We start from the raw sequence: 17327 nt of genomic DNA, 5'->3' as shown, positions 1-17327 counted from the left end.
ATGAACAGTGAGAGGTGATGTGACTAAGACTGATGATCTCCTCATCATGGCACCTGTTAGTGGGTGGGATATATTAAGCAGCAAGTGAACATTTTGTCCTCAAAGTTGATGTTAGAAGCAGGAAAAATGGGCAAGCGTAAGGATCTGAGCGAGTTTGACGAAGGGCCAAATTGTGATGGCTAGACGACTGGATCAGGGCATCTCCAAAACTGCAGCTCTTGTGGGGTGTTCCCGGTCTGCAGTGGTCAGTATCTATCAAAAGTGGTGCAAGGAAGGAACAGTGGTGAACCGGTGACAGGGTCATGGGAGGCCAAGGCTCATTGATGCACGTGGGGAGAGAAGGCTGGCCCGTGTGATCCGATCCAACAGACGAGCCACTGTTGCTCAAATTGCTGAAGAAGTTAAATGCATGATGGGTCAGGGCTGTTTTGGCAGCAAAATAGGGATCAACACAATATGAGGCCATAATGTTATGCCTGATCGATGTATATAGGTCGTAAAGCTCAGAAAACAGCAGCTGAGCAGCAGAAGAAGAGCAACTCGTTGATCCGCCACTAGGTGGTGCTGTTGCGTTGTTTTTATTTTTTTTCCCCCAACTTCCCAGCGTTATAAGCTTAGCGGACTGAAGCAATCATGGACGCTTGTGTTTAGCTTCAAGGACATGCATTTAGCCTCACCGCCGTGTAATATTATTATATCCGCAAATAGCCTACGGTATTTAAGTGGGTTACAGACCACAATAGACACGTCGGGTAAACTTCCGTGCTGTATTACAGGCGACATCTGCTATTAGGATTTGGATACAAGATGCAATAATAAAGCCAGGGTTGCCAGATTGGATTCATTAGCGATTTTGTTTCAAGGCCAGCTAAACTAAAATGCAATTGATAGAATAACATTATCATAACGAACACTTGGAAATCAGTAATAATAATAATAATTAAAATTAAAACTAAAACGGGAAGTTTGAGAGTAAGCGGAAATAATAATAACGCAATCTGGTAACCCGGTTGCTCTCCGCTCTCATGGCCGAGTGAGGGCGGAGACGCACGAAGTTTGACAACAACTTTAGTTCGTCCTTGGAAAGCAGAATGTCAGAGCGACTTTATTCCTTAGGATAAAACCTGGAAGGAGTTTTGGAGTCGAAATCATGCTGAGTGTCCTGGCGAGAGCTGCGGTGAGTCCCCATGAAAATCATCACAACCACAATAACATTGAGCAGAACATAATCAGTGTTTAGGAAGGGCAACCATGAAGCAGCCTGGACCTAGGGGTGTTTATGATCTTCTGAATTTCTACACCAAAAAAAATCGGTGTGTCTCTGATAATGATAATGACGATAAACAGCTCCTGATAGAGGTGCATCATGGTTCCCAAAACCCTCTGCTTTAAGCCTAAAAGTCTGTATTTAACCTAAAATAAAAAATTATATTTAGGAAAAAAAGTACAATTTTTACATTTAAATGCTTTGTTTCTTGCTTCTTAGTTTTGCACAGGAGCTAAAAAAAATTAAAGGGGCAATATGTAATATTTAGTGTTTGTATTTCTAGTTTAATAATAATATTATTAATAATTACAATATTATTAAAAAATAATGAATAAATTAAAAATAATGAAAATAAAACAAAACATAAAAAATATTTTTATTAATGTATTTATTTATTTATTTATTTTATTTATTAATTTTACTTATAAAAATATTTATTTAAAAAAATAAAAAATAAAACTAAAATAATAATAAAAAAACCCCTAAATTTCTGTATTAAACCTCAAATTAAAATTTTATTTAGGAAAAATGACAATTTTTACATTTAAGCGCCTTGTTTCTAAAAAAAAAGAAAGAAAGAAAGAAAGAAAGAAATGAAAGGGGCAATATGTAATTTTTAGTACATGTGTTTCTAGTTTAATAATAATATTAATAATAATTACAATATTATTATTAGAAATAATAAATAAATTAAAAATAACGAAAACAAAATATAAACAGTATTTTTTAATTTATTTATTTAATTGATTTTTTTTACTTATAAAATATTTTTTTAAATATTATATTTAAAATAATGAAAATAACCCTAAAATTCTGTATTAAACTTTTTTTTTAAATTAAAATTATATTTAGGAAAAATTACAATCTTTATATTTAAGTGCTTTGTTTTTTGTTTTTTTTTTAAAAACGAAGGGAATTAAAGGGGCCTTATGTAATATTTAGTACATGTATTTCTAGTTTAATATTAATATTATTATTAAAAATAATAAATCAATTAAAAATATTAATATTAATAATAATAAGAAGAAGAATAACAATAATAATAATTCTATTTCTAATATATTTCATTTTTATCCGCTAGATTTCTCATTGTTACTGATTTTGGTTTCTGTTTACATTTTTCCTGCCCTGAAATAAGCTCCGCCCCCATCAGGAACAAGCTGTTCAGCACCACCTATTCCAGCTCCATGCCTTAATTAAGACTCAACAAACATACTCCAATTACACAATTACGTGGTTTTTTATTTAAAATACAGTTCATTTTCAGGTCCAGTACTGGTGCTATAGCTTTTGGTGTTATCTATAGACTAGAAATAGCAATAAACACAACAGGGTGTGATGTTTTTATATGCGCTTCTCATGAGGCTTCGTCGTAATCAGCGTTATCAACACACGTGGCCTAAATCATGACAGATTTGTCTGTAATAACAGTGATGTATTCTGAATATATCTTGGCACGCTCCGTCCTGGGCTGACTGTGTGATACCATTTGTTTATGACCTCATCTTATGACCGTGATATTCTTTGTGTCGACCTAGAAATTCTTTCGAACGCAGACACTCTCTTCTTCTGTAATTTAGATAACCATTTTCATAATAAACTCGCCAAAGCGCCACGTCTGTTTCTGCTGACGTCTTTTGTTTACCTATAGATAACACAATATATTACATCTTTCTTCTGTATAAATACTCCCTGCTCAGCTCAGTAAATATCGAAATGTCTTGCTATTCAATCGCTGTCTCTGCATGGTTCTTTGGTTCCTGCTATCAGCAGAGCTTAACGGCTCTAACTGAATCCGAAAATTCTAACAAAACAGCAAAGCCCGAGGTGTTTTATTGCTCTTATACTACAGCAGTACGCCAGTTAGTATGTTAGTTATCATGTTTATGCCTCCACCACTAGTGGAATTATGTTATCCGGTTGTCAGGTCCATCTTTCTGTCTGTACTTCCATCTGAGATTCTCTTAAGCGCAATATCTCGAGAATGAGTGTGTGAATGTTTCTATGGGAAAATCCGAACCAGACAGGGTCAAAGTCACAGCAAGGTCAATAATAGATTTTCTTCAGTAGCTTCCTTACTGTTTGTCACACAAAGATGTTACACATTCGTGCTCAGGTTTTTTTTTGGCTGAATAATTTGCCATCTCTCCATCTCCGTCCCGCCATCTGAGTTGATCTTTCGTGTAATATCGCAAGAATGTCTGCTTGGATGTTTGTATAATATACATGTAAATATGGCCGAGATCACAAGAAGGCCAAATTTTTTCTTTAATAGCTTTCTTCCTGTTTAAAGTATATGTTAAGGCTATTTTTGGCTTAAAAAGGAGTAGCCCTAACGGCAGCAGAGGCATCCATCAAGTTCTGCTTGTTCATTTATTGCTGAACAACGCATTGTACTTTTTAATTATATTTAATCTTCTGGAAAGTCTCGAAAACTTAGTTTGTGTTGGTACTTAGATTATAGCAGCTATAAAAACGTTGTCCCCTTTTACCAGCCTCTTGATGACAATTAGACAAAAAAAAAACAAAAAAAACGAGAATGTGTGAAGTCTGTCCTGAAAACCTTCCTGTAGCTGAAAACTCATAGACTTACAGTTTCAAAACGCTGACACTGGAGACTCCTTACATAAATGTTAACTAAATATCTCCTTACAGAGAAATTATTACAGATCAGGTAAAGTCAGTTTATTATTAGGCTTCGAGCCGTACAGTACCATCTCTCCAAATTAGCTGTTACTATAAAAACACACACCAATCAGGCGTAACATTATGACCACCTGCCTAATATTGTGTCGGTCCTGCTTTTGCTGCCAAAACAGCCCTGATCCGTCATGCCCTGTGTATTCTGACACCTTTCTATCAGAACCAGCATTAACTTCTTCAGCAATTTGAGCAACAGTAGCTCGTCTGTTGGATCGGATCACACGGGCCAGCCTTCACTCCCCTCGTGCATCAATGAGCCTTGGCCTGTTCACCACTGTTCCTTCCTTGAACCACTTTTGATAGATACTGACCACTGCAGACCGGGAACACCCCACAAGAGCTGCAGTTTTGGAGATGCTCTGATCCACTCGTCTAGCCATCACAATTTGGCCCTTGTCAAACTCGCTCAAATCCTTACTCTTGTCCATTTTTCCTGCTTCTAACACATCAACTTTGAGGACAAAATGTTCACTTGCTGCCTAATATATCCCACCCACTAACAGGTGCCATGATGAGGAGATCATCAGTGTTATTCACGTCACCTGTCAGTGCTCATAATGTTATGCCTGATCGGTGTATATTGTATTAGAGTGAGAGCATTACTATAAACCCGTGATATGAATCAAAGCCAGCACTTTTGTCCAAGGTGATGGACACATTCTTCCGTTATACTGTGTGCTGGCCATGTTAACTTTAAAGCACCAAATATTAGTGCTTAACACATGTGGATGTTCCCGATTTAAGCAAGGTTTTGTTATTCAAACCCATTGCATTCTTTATATAAGGTTAAAAGAGCAAACATGCTAAGCATGTGTGAACAGTACAATTATATATGTCAGAGTTGTAAAGCTGGAATAGCTCAGATCAGATAACATCAGCTACTAAAGCTGGCACCTTCAAATAGCTAATGATGCAGTTCCTACTGGGACAGTTCATTGTATTAATATTAAATTAATTCAGATTAAATTACATTTATTGATGTTTGTTTAAATGTTAACTAAGTAGGCTTGCCTTAACTCATTTTTTAACTCATATACACCGATCAGGCATAACATTATGACCATGCCTAATATAGTGTCGAGGCATGGACTCCACCAGATTCCTGAAGGTGTGCTGTGGTATCTGGCACCAAGATGTTAGCAGCAGATCCTTTAAGTCCTGGAAGTTGTGAGGTGGGGCCTTACAGGACTTAAAGGATACTTTTGATAGATACTGACCACTGTAGACCGGGAACACCCCACAAGAGCTGCAGTTTTGGAGATGCTCTGATCCAGTCGTCTAGCCATCACAATTTGGCCCTTGTCAAACTCGCTCAAATCCTTACACTTGTCCATTTTTCCTGCTTCTAACACATCAGCTTTGAGGACAAAATGTTCACTTGCTGCCTAATATATCCCACCCACTAACAGGGGCCATGATGAGGAGATAATCCATGTTATTCACTTCACCTGTCAGTGGTCGATTGGTGTATGTTTTAAACTAGAATCACTGGAACACTGTTCATGGTCAGATCAGCTGGACTCTGATCTCCTGCTGTAAATAAATTTTGCCAATTTTTAATGATTAACATCATAAACCCATGAAATGAAGCTGTCAGTTCATGAAGTTGTTGTTGATGTTATAATATCACAGGTGCAATGGATACTAATGCAGGATGGATTAAAACACACACACACACAGACCCAAAATAAACCTCAGAGCAGGCAGAAGGTCAGGTAATGTGCAAACACACAAATGCAGCACTATTCCAAAGAACAAAGTTTCATATTCAAACTAGATCAGTCTGATACAGAACGATGCTGACTCAGCGACTCAGTAACCTGCAGAAGTCAGGCTTCCGTAAACACGGCCAGCTCATCTGACGGCGTGTCAGTGGACTGAGGATTGTGGAAATTCTTGTACTCTGATATTTTAGAGGAAGAGAGCAGCGATGCACGTCAGAGGTGGTTGTATTTTGTATTCCTGGATAAGATATACGGTATATTGGTTAATGCAGAGTTCATGATTTGCCTCATTTGGTTTAAAAAAAACAGTTAATTCAAGCCTAAAGGGTTTTTATTTTCTCATTAACTGTAGTTTCTTAATACTGAAGTTTATGATTTGGAAAATAATGTTGTACCACGAAGGTGTTGAAATCTTGATTCTAATCAGTCATGCGGTGTTTAGTTTTCTGTAACAAGCAGCTTTGGTAGTAGTTCTAATGTAATACACCGATCAGGCATAACATTATGAGCAATGAGAGGTGAAGTGAATACCACTGATGATCTCCTCATCATGGCACCTGTTAGTGCGTGGGATATATTAGACAGAAAGTGAACATTTTGTCCTCAAAATTGATGTGTTAGAAGCAGGAAAAATGAATGTAATGTATTACAACAATAAATGTAATAAATGAGCTTGAGGCAAGATGAATATGATATTCAGAAGGATTTTCTAACATCCTTGCATGAAAAAGTAATTAATATGAATTGTGTGTTATCTTTTTGGGGGGGGGGGTTCACAGTCAAGGACGGTGCCTACGCGCTTGGCAAGGCCGGTGGTAGTCGTACAGATCCGTGACCACTCTCTGGCTCATCAGGATGGTCTGCCCAAGCTGCCAGTGCCGCCCCTCAGACAGACATGTGAACGTTACCTGGCTGCACTCGAACCGCTCGTGTCTGAGGAGGAGCTGGAGCACACACGCCAGCTCATGGCCGAGTTCTTGTCTTCTGGCGGCGTCGGGGATAGACTGCAGAAAGGACTGGAGAGACGAGCACGCAAAACCGAGAACTGGGTACATAAAGTTGCTAACTTTGTCTGGGTTGCCAGATTGGATATACTGCCTAGTTATTCTTTAAAAGCCACCAGTTTGTGTAATCCTGGCCTAGTCACATCTAATTGTAATCAAATTTGCGAATGAACAGTTTACAGCAAAGCAATAGTAATTAACTAAGAATATTATACACTGATCAGGCTTAACATTATGACCACCTGCCTAATATTGTGTTGGTCCCCCTTTTTGCTGCCAAAACAACCCTGACCCATCGAAGTATGGACTCCACTAGATCCCTGAATGTGTGCTGTGGTATCTGGCACTAAGACATTAGCAGCAGATCCTTTAAGTCCTGGACTAAAAGGATACTTACTGGACGTAAAGGATACTTTTGATAGATACTAACCACTGCAGACCGGGAACACCCCACAAGAGCTGCAGTTTTGGAGATGCTCTGATCCAGTCGTCTAGCCATTACAATTAGGCCCTTTGTCAAACTCGCTCAAATCCTTACGCTTGCCCATTTTTCCTGCTTCTAACACATCAACTTTAAGGACAAAATGTTCACTTGCTGCCTAATATATCCCACCCACTAACAGGTGCCATGATGAGGAGACAATCATTGTTATTCACAGCACCTCTCAGGGGTCATAATGTTATGCCTGATCAGTGTATATGTATGTGCTAGCATTTTAATTATAAAATGCTCAAAATTTCGGACAGAACTGTCTTGTATGTGAGTGAAATCATGTGCTCATTCGAAATACTGCTTAAATCCATTGTATAATTGTGTGCTGCAGCTCTCTGATTGGTGGATGCAGTCAGCCTACTTAGACTCTCGTATGCCAGTCCCAGTGTACACCAGCCCTGGTGTGGTTTTGCCTCAGATGCACTTCCAGGACCGCCAGGGACAGATAAGGTACCGTGTCTAATCACAGGACTGTATTTAGGAAAGAAAACAACAATAGATGTTCTGTTGATCCACATCTGATTTTCTAGTAACATGAACGAAACACACATCTTTTTCATTTTATTATTTTTATATGACATGACATGTAATGGTTCTAATGCCAACAGATTAAAATACAATAGAATAGACTTTTAAAACAGAGTAGAAATGAGTATATTACTGTACAATAGCTAGAATTAGAGAAGAATCTAAACGAGTGGAATAGAGTAGAATTGAATGATTGCAATAGAATAATAAAATAAGATTGTTAAAAAGTGTATTTTATAGTAGAGTGGATGTTGAAAGGAATAGAAAAGTGTTGAGTAGAACGGAATGGAATGGAATAGAAAGGGAATTCACACCTTTAATTCCATCCACCACCCATGAAACCAATATAAAATTTTATTTCCTTCTTCACACAATGCTCTGTACTCTTTAAAATGGACGGCTGGATGTTAATGATATCTGCAGTGTTGTGTTGCGTGCTGACCTTTACACAGACGTCTCTTTTTCCTGCTGCTATTTAAAGCACACTCCACTCCCCATAGTCATTTTTAACACCACGCTTCAATCCAGACGGTGTGTGGATAAATCCAGTGGAATTACATTTCAGGCACGTTCCCTGTTTAGATTCGACCCTTAATGTATTCACTCGGCATCGGTTCCTTGACCTTATGGGTTGTGTTGTTTGCACATGAGTTATTCATGCTGGTATGAGATCTAGTTACAGAGAACAGATTTATGAATGTGGTTAACATCTCGGTGTAAGATAATATTCTTACATCAGTATCATTTCTACTAGTAGGATATGAGCTACATAAGATTTCAGGTTGTACTTACTTTAGTGATTTATCCTTCGTTATACTTCAATCCGAAGGCACTTATTCTTTACAGGAGACTGGGTCAAATTTGCAGTACTGTATTATTTCAACAACTCTCGTGCACACATTAGGATTTGCTTTGGGGGGAAAAAAAAGCAAAAATAATAGGATCTGCTAGATCAAGTGCTGTTTTATAAGCTGCTGAATAATGTAGGTGGAAGCATAGTGGTTAAGGTGTTGGGCTACTGATCAGAAGGATGTGAGTTTGAGTCCCACGTCAACCAAGCTGCCACTACTGGGCCCCGGAGCAAGGCCCTTAGTTTCAAAAAATGAGATGAAAATGTAAGTGGCTCTGGATAAGGCCGTAAATGTAAATGGAAGCCATATTGTAAGATTAAACCAAATTTTTAGCGTACAATAAATACTTTTCATGCAGCGAGATATTCTCAATACTTGACTACTATTAGATGTTTATTACAATGCTTGCCATTTTCTCAGTCATATATTGATATATTTGTATTTTTTAATTTTTCACTTCTCTTTTAATTTCTGGGATGTCATGCTACATGTATGAGCAGGGACCATCTGCATTTTCTGTCCGGGCTTAAAAGTGGGGGATTTGGTATCTTAGTGGTTAAGGTTTTGACTACTGATCGGAAGGTTGTGAGTTTCAGTCCCAGGTCTACCAAACTGCCACTGCTGGGCCCCTGAGAATGGCCCTTAACCCTCAATTGTTCAGTTGTACAAAGTGAAATAAATTGTCAGTCGCTCTGGATAAGTCTGCCAAATGCCAGATATGTAAAGGTTTATTGCTTATGTACTCAAGAAATATCTGGCAACCAAAGAGACATGAGCTATATGTGTAGATGATTTACATAATGGACTTAGATCACTGATACACATTTTTATGTAGAAATTACATGTATTATATAATATTTTTATCAGGAGAAACACGTAGTAAACACAAGTAAAATGCAAACTATTAACTCTACATGTTTTGATCTTAATTCTTGTCTGCATTTTATCCATGTTCTTGCTTTGTGTGTTAGATATTTTACATTTTTTCTCATATGACTTCACTCTTTATTTTTCCCCAATGTGCTTAAATTAATTATGACTGCTTCCTTGTGGAAGTATGTGATTTGAGACACACAGTCTGTTCTGCCTCTGCAGGTTTGCTGCCAAACTGATTGCCGGAGTCTTGGACTTCAAGCGAATGATTGACAAGTGAGTCGTAATTGTCAGAGTCAGATGACCTGCTTTAATTCACTGGAGCGCTGTTTTCATTTTGCATATCTCCGGTTGCAGTGAAACACTACCTGTTGAGTATTTGGGAGGAAAGCCGTTGTGTATGGACCAGTATTACAAGGTGCTGTCATCATGTCGAATACCGGGACCGAAGAAAGACACGGTGGTGAACCACACCATTGGGAAGACGCCACCAACTCACATCACGGTGGTTCACAATTTTCAGGTAACCTGCTGAAGAAATGAAAAAAAATGCACCAAAACCAACTGTAATCACTCATGTAAATACGTCTCACTTACACTCCCTCGCTGTCTTCTTTCAAGTTTTTTGTTCTGGACGTATACAATAGCGACGGCACGCCTCTGACGGTGGATCAGCTCTACATGCAGTTGGAGAAGATCTGGAATTCTTCTTTACAGACCAACAAAGAGCCTATTGGTATTCTCACCTCGAACCACCGCAACACCTGGGGCAAAGCCTACAACAACCTCATCAAAGGTGATCGATACCTATCCTGCTCAGCACACTTAGCTTGATTCCGTGTTTTTCATGCGATTTACATGGTGTTCGTTCTACAGACAAAACGAATAAAGAGTCAGTACGGGCGATCCAGAAGAGCATCTTCCTAGTGTGCCTGGACGCCCCGATGCCACGTGTGTCAGAGGAGATCTACTACAGTAAAGTGTCTGCGCAGATGCTGCACGGAGGAGGAAGTCGCTGGAACAGTGGGAACCGCTGGTTTGATAAAACACTACAGGTTTGTATCAAGTGGAGTTCACACACACACACACACAGTAGTCCTACATTTAAGTGTGTTTACACATGCAGAATAGAATAATCTGATTTAAAATAACCCAGTTCATCAACATGTTTGTTTGAAGGTGTAAACATCACCGATTTAATAAGCAGATTATTCACCAAAAATCAAGGCATCTGTATAAATATCATAGTATACTGTTTCATGTGACCACTGCAATATTTTGGAAACATATTCCGACCATATGAGCCTGTGTATACACACGCGGCTCTGGCAAGTCGGCTGCTGAATGTTTATAGTAATAGATGTCTCATTTTTCTTCTCCACAGTTTATAGTAGGCGAGGACGGATCGTGCGGACTGACGTATGAGCACGCTCCTGCCGAAGGACCTCCTATTGTGTTCCTAGTGGACTATGTGGTGGAGTATATGTAAGGCAGAATCCTTCTTCATGTGTAATCATACACTATATTGCCAAAAGTATTCGCTCACCCATCCAAATAATCAGAATCAGGTGTTCCAATCACTTCCATGGCCACAGGTGTATAAAATCAAGCACCTAGGCATGCAGACTGTTTTTACAAACATTTGTGAAAGAATGGGTCGCTCTCAGGAGCTCAGTGAATTCCAGCGTGGAACTGTGATAGGATGCCACCTGTGCAACAAATCCAGTCGTGAAATTTCCTCGCTCCTAAATATTCCACAGTCAACTGTCAGCTGTATTATAAGAACGTGGAAGTGTTTGGGAACGACAGCAACTCAGCCACGAAGTGGTAGGCCACGTAAATTGACGGAGCGGGGTCAGCGGATGCTGAGGCGCATAGTGCGAAGAGGTCGCCAACTTTCTGCAGAGTCAATCGCTACAGACCTCCAAACTTCATGTGGCCTTCAGATTAGTTCAAGAACAGTGCGCAGAGAGCTTCATGGAATGGGTTTCCATGGCCGAGCAGCTGCATCCAAGCCGTACATCACCAAGTGCAATGCAAAGCGTCGGATGCAGTGGTGTAAAGAACGCCGCCACTGGACTCTAGAGCAGTGGAGACAAGTTCTCTGGAGTGACGAATCGCGTTTCTCCATCTGGCAATCTGATGGACGAGTCTGGGTTTGGCGGTTGCCAGGAGAACGGTACTTGTCTGACTCCATTGTGCCAAGTGTAAAGTTTGGTGGAGGGGGGATTATGGTGTGGGGTTGTTTTTCAGGAGCTGGGCTTGGCCCCTTAGTTCCAGTGAAAGGAACTCTGAATGCTTCAGCATACCAAGACATTTTGGACAATTCCATGCTCCCAACTTTGTGGGAACAGTTTGGAGCTGGCCCCTTCCTCTTCCAACATGACTGTGCACCAGTGCACAAAGCAAGGTCCATAAAGACATGGATGACAGAGTCTGGTGTGGATGAACTTGACTGGCCTGCACAGAGTCCTGACCTCAACCCGATAGAACACCTTTGGGATGAATTAGAGCGGAGACTGAGAGCCAGGCCTTCTCGTCCAACATCAGTGTGTGACCTCACAAATGCGCTTCTGGAAGAATGGTCAAAAATTCCCATAAACACACTCCTAAACCTTGTGGACAGCCTTCCCAGAAGAGTTGAAGCTTTTATAGCTGCAAAGGGTGGACCGACGTCATATTGAACCCTATGGATTAGGAATGGGATGTCACTTAAGTTCATATGCGAGTCAAGGCAGGTGAGCGAATACTTTTGGCAATATAGTGTATGTTCGGATGTCTGCATCAGGCTGCTCAAAGCTTGAATGATAACCAAAGAGAAATTATCAATACAAGGAAGGTGTACTTGCAAGACAATAATATGCGCTTGAATTCTTGAATCTGATTGTTTAGAAGGTGTTGATTAATATTCTGTAATCTCAGGTTCATATTAATGCGCTCGTTCTAATATGTTATGATTTCTTGAGTACACAGGGACGGATAGGATGGACACTCCATCTAAGAACAAACCATTTTAAAAATATATGTGTTAATCAACAAAAGTAAAATATCTAATTATTGATATGATGAATTTTTTCTGGATAGACGCATGTATTAATAATTCTTGAGGAGGTTTCATGTAAATAATCAGCTAAGATAAGGTTATTGTCCAAGACTTGCTGCTTTAGTCTTTTTATTGAGCTTCTCAGTTGAAATATGCCTCATACTATTCCTTGTGTGACTCTGGACATTCAGAATGATTCCTTAGTGTAATTTAGTTCAAGACAGAGACTCACTGGTCATGTTTAAAAACACTAAAAGTATTTCAAATTATAATGTAGTTTTACTACACTATATTGCTAAAGGTTTTGGGACACCCCTCCAAATCAATGAATTCAGGTGTTGTTTTTCAGGGGTTGGGCTTGGACCCTTAGTTCTAGTGAAAGGAACTCTTAATGCTTCAGCATACCAAGACATTTTGAACAATTTCATGCTCCCAACTTTGTGGGAACAGTTTGGGAATGACCCCTTCCTGTTCCAACATGACTGCACACCAGTGCACAAAGCATGGTCCATAAAGACATGGATGAGCGAGCCAGACCTTCTTGTCCAACATCAGTGCCTGACCTCACAAATGCACGTCTAGAGTAACTGTCAAAAATTTCCATAAACACACTCCTAAACCTTGTGGAAAGCCTTTTCCAGAAGAGTTGAAGCTGCAAAGGGTGGGCCAACTCCTTATATGTGCATGTGAAGGCAGACGTCCCAGTTTTGGCCTAGCTCGCAATCTCCGCTTTAATTCATCCCAAATGTTCTATTCTATCGGGTTTTGAGGTCAGGACTCTGTGCAGGCCAGTCAAGTTCCTCCACACCAAACTCACTCATCCATGTCTTTATGGACCTTGCTTTGTGCCACTGGTGTGCAGTTATGTTGGAACAGGAAGGGGTCATCCCCAAACTGTTCCCACAAAGTTGGGAGCATGAAATTGTCCAAAATGTCTTGGTATGCTGAGGCATTAAGAGTTCCATTCATTGGAACTAAGGGGCCGAGCCCAACCCCTGAAAAACAACACCAGAATTGATTGATATGGAGGGGTGTCCCAAAAGCTTAGGCAACATAGTGTGTATATAGTTATTGCTGATATTTGGCAAAAATGGTATATCCTAAAATTCCACAAATACATAGAGATGAAACTGGTTAAGCAAGACTTATTTTATTTGTTTTTGATTAATTAGATTTAAATAAAAAAGCAAACTAAAGAAATAAATGTTTGGATACCAAACAGATTTTGATTGTTGTGGAACGTGAAGATTGTAAAACGTGGCATTTAACGTCTTTAACTTGTTTGTAACAGGAAGAAATCTGAGATGGTGCGAACTCCTATGATTCCACTGCCCATGCCACAGAAGCTGCGCTTTAACATCACACCTGAAATCAAAAAGGACATTGAGAAAGCCAAACAGAACATGAACATGTGAGTCCTTCTCATCGTGCCTTTTTACTTGTTTCGGGGGGAAAGAAAACAAAACTGGACTAATGTGGTAATGTAGAGCAGAGTTGAATGTGAAAGCACTCCAGCCATTTCCCAATAAAACATTCATGTGTTGTAATTGGAGTCCATCTGTTTTGCAGAATGGTGCTTGACCTGGATGTGCGAGTGCTCAACTTCTCTCACTACGGGAGGAAATACCTCAAGTCGAGTAAAATGAGCCCAGACGCCTTCATCCAAATGGCCCTCCAGCTGGCATATTACAGGTGTGTCTGTGTGCCATCTGCTAGATCCATCAATCATTATAAAATATTAATGAAACATTTAGTGAGCATTTACAATGTTGTATAATGAACAGAGTTACCTTTTGATACCCAGGGAACTTATTGCATATTTCATGGTGGTTTGTTGCTTGCTTTAGGATCTACAACGTTTGTTGCCCTACATATGAGAGCGCCTCCCTACGCATGTTTAAACTGGGCAGAACAGAGGCCGTCCGCTCCACCTCCACCGAGTCGCTCAAATTCGTACAAGCCATGGATGACGAGTCCAAACAGGTCAGGCAAAATATGCAGGATGCTTACGATATTACGTGTCTTACATAAATGATACACCGAAGAGTATTTATAGCTTCTGCTTTATATATTGCCAGGTTTTGAAAATCCTGTATTTTATTTCAATCTAAAATACCTGAGTAAGCATTAGAACGATCACTGAAACATGTTTGTGATTTAGTATACTTACACTATATTGCCAAAATGAATGCCAGAATGAATGAATTAGAGCAGAGACTGCGAACCAGGCCAAAACTGGATGAATTTACCCCTATGCACATGGAATTGGCCCACCATTTTGGGACTTTTTGACCATTCCACTAGAAGCACATTTGTGAGGTCAGGCACTGATGTTGGACGAGAAGGTCTGGCTTGCAGTCTCCGTTCTAATTCATCCCAAAAGTGTTCTATTGGGTTGAGGTCAGGACTCCGGGCCCCATCAATTATAATTCTAATAACAGTATATCTTGTGTTTTATTTCTTACTTAAACATTCAGTCATATTCATACCAGCTACATGGATAGCATAATCAAACATTTTACATTTATGTCATATCCACAGCAATTTAGAGAAGAGATCTGTTTTTGCAATATAGCTGCATATTAGTCTCACTTGTGATGCATACATATACTATATTGCCAAAAGTTTTGGGACACCTCCAAATCATTCAATTCGGTTGGGAGACTGCGAGCCAGGCATACTCATCCAACATCAGTGCCTGACTTCACAAAAAGTGCCTCTAGAGGAATGGGCAGAAATTCCAATAAACCCACTCCTAAACCTTGAGCCAGTTCCATATTAAATTCATGTGCATGTAAAGGCAAACGTCCCAGTTTTCCTAACAGAAAATTCACCCTATCAGTAACTACACAAATTTACGTTTGCTATACTAGACCCTGTGTGAGCTGTTACTATAGAAACAATAATATGTGGATGTTGAATATAAATGAACAATGATGAATATAAACCTTGGAGTCGGAACAACCGCCAGTGCTGCTGTTGTAGAATTCTTTCTGACCAATCAGAATTGAGAATTCAACTGTGCTGTGGTATAAACTGTAATAAACCATAAATCACTTTTCATTTATCATCTACGTGTGAATCTGTATAAATCAGTGACATTCTAATAAAATCTACAGTTATTGATTGACGCTTATGTGTTACACTTTGGCAGACTGCAGAGAAACTGGCCCTGCTGGAGAAAGCCATCAACGTTCATCGAAATTACACACACATGGTAGGAGTCATATAATGGACTAAACACACTGTTGGGACAGAAATTCTGCAGATAAACTGACCTCTCTAGAATAATCTGTCCATACTTAGGCCATTCATGGACAGGCGATAGACAGACATCTGCTGGGGCTGAAGATGCAAGGCATTGAGGATCTCACTTCTCTCCCAGAAATCTTCATGGATACTTCCTATGCTGTGGCTATGCATTTCAATCTCTTCACCAGCCAAGTATGTGTGTTTCTTTTGTATGGGCTGAAGATCTGAACCATAAGTTGAGCTGCTCTGAAAGTAGCTAGATAAAGGCTGGTCACAATTATATAGCATTAGTGAAAAATTATGCTTTATTTAAATGTCTGGGCTTTTCTATCTCACTATATTTTTTCCACTGGGTTGGAGAACAGATTGAGTGATCATGAGCGATGCTAATGTGGAGGGAAACCTATTTGTCATGCTAGGTAGAGTAGGTAGTGTTTCTGTAACCGTGGACAAAAAGCAATGTTAAACAGTGTGTTGTGTGACTTAAGAAAAACCAAGAACAGATCCACGATTAATGTCTTTCATTAGCAAGTCTAAAGTGCTAAAGTCTACTTAGTTAGATGAAGCAGAAAACCAGTTCCCCTTTTTACGTCTCTTATCCTTTCCCATTTAAATGAACACACATTTTGCCAGGCGTAGTTTATTCTTAAATTCATGCTCATAGATTCCCACATTCACGGTTGGATGTAATTTCTTAACTAGCACAGGAAACTGATCATACTTGTAAATGATGTATCATGGTGTATGTTTATGATAATGTCACAGCGATGCCCTCGTGATTTTTTCAGGTCGGATCAAAGACGGACTGCTATATGTGCATCGGGCCAATGGTGCCGGATGGTTATGGCGTCTGTTACAACCCAATGGACGACCACATCAACTTTGCTGTGACGGCTTTCAACAGCTGTGAAGAAACTAATGCTACCAAACTAACACGGTTCCTCGAAAACGCACTGCTGGACATGAAGGCTCTTCTGGAGCAGAGGATCGAGCCAAGCAAGTGACAAGACAAATAGTGACAAACGTGATAAGACAAAAAGTGACATGCAAAGAGGACCAGAGTGGAAACTTGTAAGGCTGGGAAGAAGAAAAAGACGAAGTATTTGCTCTACCTTCATATATCCTCAGGCAGAACGAGAACATGCCGGAGCTGACAGTTCTCTCACCCTTATTTCTTTGATCAACTTGCCATGAAATTATTGTTTATCTCACAACATTTTAGTAAGGATCTCTGATGCTGGTGGAAAAACAAAATGGCACCACCATGTTGCAAGATCCTTCTGTAATTTTGCTAGCTGCTGTTTACGTAATGTTGCTGTTTACTGGTGTCTGTCTGAAGGTTTGCTGTGTTCCATATCGAACCCTTGGCTCAGCTATAGCATGTAGCAAGGCTGCTTTAGGACAAGGATGTGTGTATCTATAGCTACATACAGTATTTATTAGGATAAATACATTTTTGGACACAGTACAGCAGTAAGATCTATACCTTTTTCCTTTTTTTTATGAACTTGTGAAAATGAAATGTATAAATGTGCAGATTTCCTGTGAAACCAAATGTCCATCATTAAACTAAAAGTTTCCTTTAGTTT

General features: G+C 39.5%; 1 protein-coding gene across 3 annotated transcripts; it reads left to right on the top strand.

Moving 5' to 3' along the window:
* The first annotated feature begins 608 nt into the window (after positions 1-608).
* Positions 609-17308, top strand: zgc:154046 (Carnitine O-acetyltransferase-like). 3 transcript variants are annotated; one of them, XM_058389838.1, is made up of 14 exons: positions 609-1177; positions 6474-6743; positions 7523-7641; positions 9666-9719; positions 9801-9966; positions 10065-10239; positions 10320-10498; positions 10828-10928; positions 13778-13897; positions 14056-14178; positions 14334-14469; positions 15641-15703; positions 15793-15930; positions 16527-17308. In XM_058389838.1, the coding sequence occupies exons 1-14, from the start codon at positions 1151-1153 to the stop codon at positions 16740-16742; spliced, it is 1887 nt and encodes a 628-aa protein (XP_058245821.1). In that variant the 5' UTR covers positions 609-1150; the 3' UTR covers positions 16743-17308. The 3 variants fall into 3 exon arrangements, with proteins under 3 accessions (XP_058245821.1, XP_058245822.1, XP_058245823.1); XM_058389839.1 differs by lacking the exon at positions 609-1177 and adding an exon at positions 2278-5913 and having other exon boundaries at positions 16527-17306; XM_058389840.1 differs by lacking the exon at positions 609-1177 and adding an exon at positions 2278-5916 and having other exon boundaries at positions 16527-17306.
* Positions 17309-17327: the final 19 nt, after the last annotated feature.

This window comes from Hemibagrus wyckioides, linkage group LG05, assembly GCF_019097595.1.
Source record: "Hemibagrus wyckioides isolate EC202008001 linkage group LG05, SWU_Hwy_1.0, whole genome shotgun sequence".
In the NCBI taxonomy this organism is placed as follows: Eukaryota; Metazoa; Chordata; class Actinopteri; order Siluriformes; family Bagridae; genus Hemibagrus; species Hemibagrus wyckioides.
Note: the sequence above shows the minus strand (reverse complement) of the source record. Positions and strands in the feature narration are given on the sequence as shown.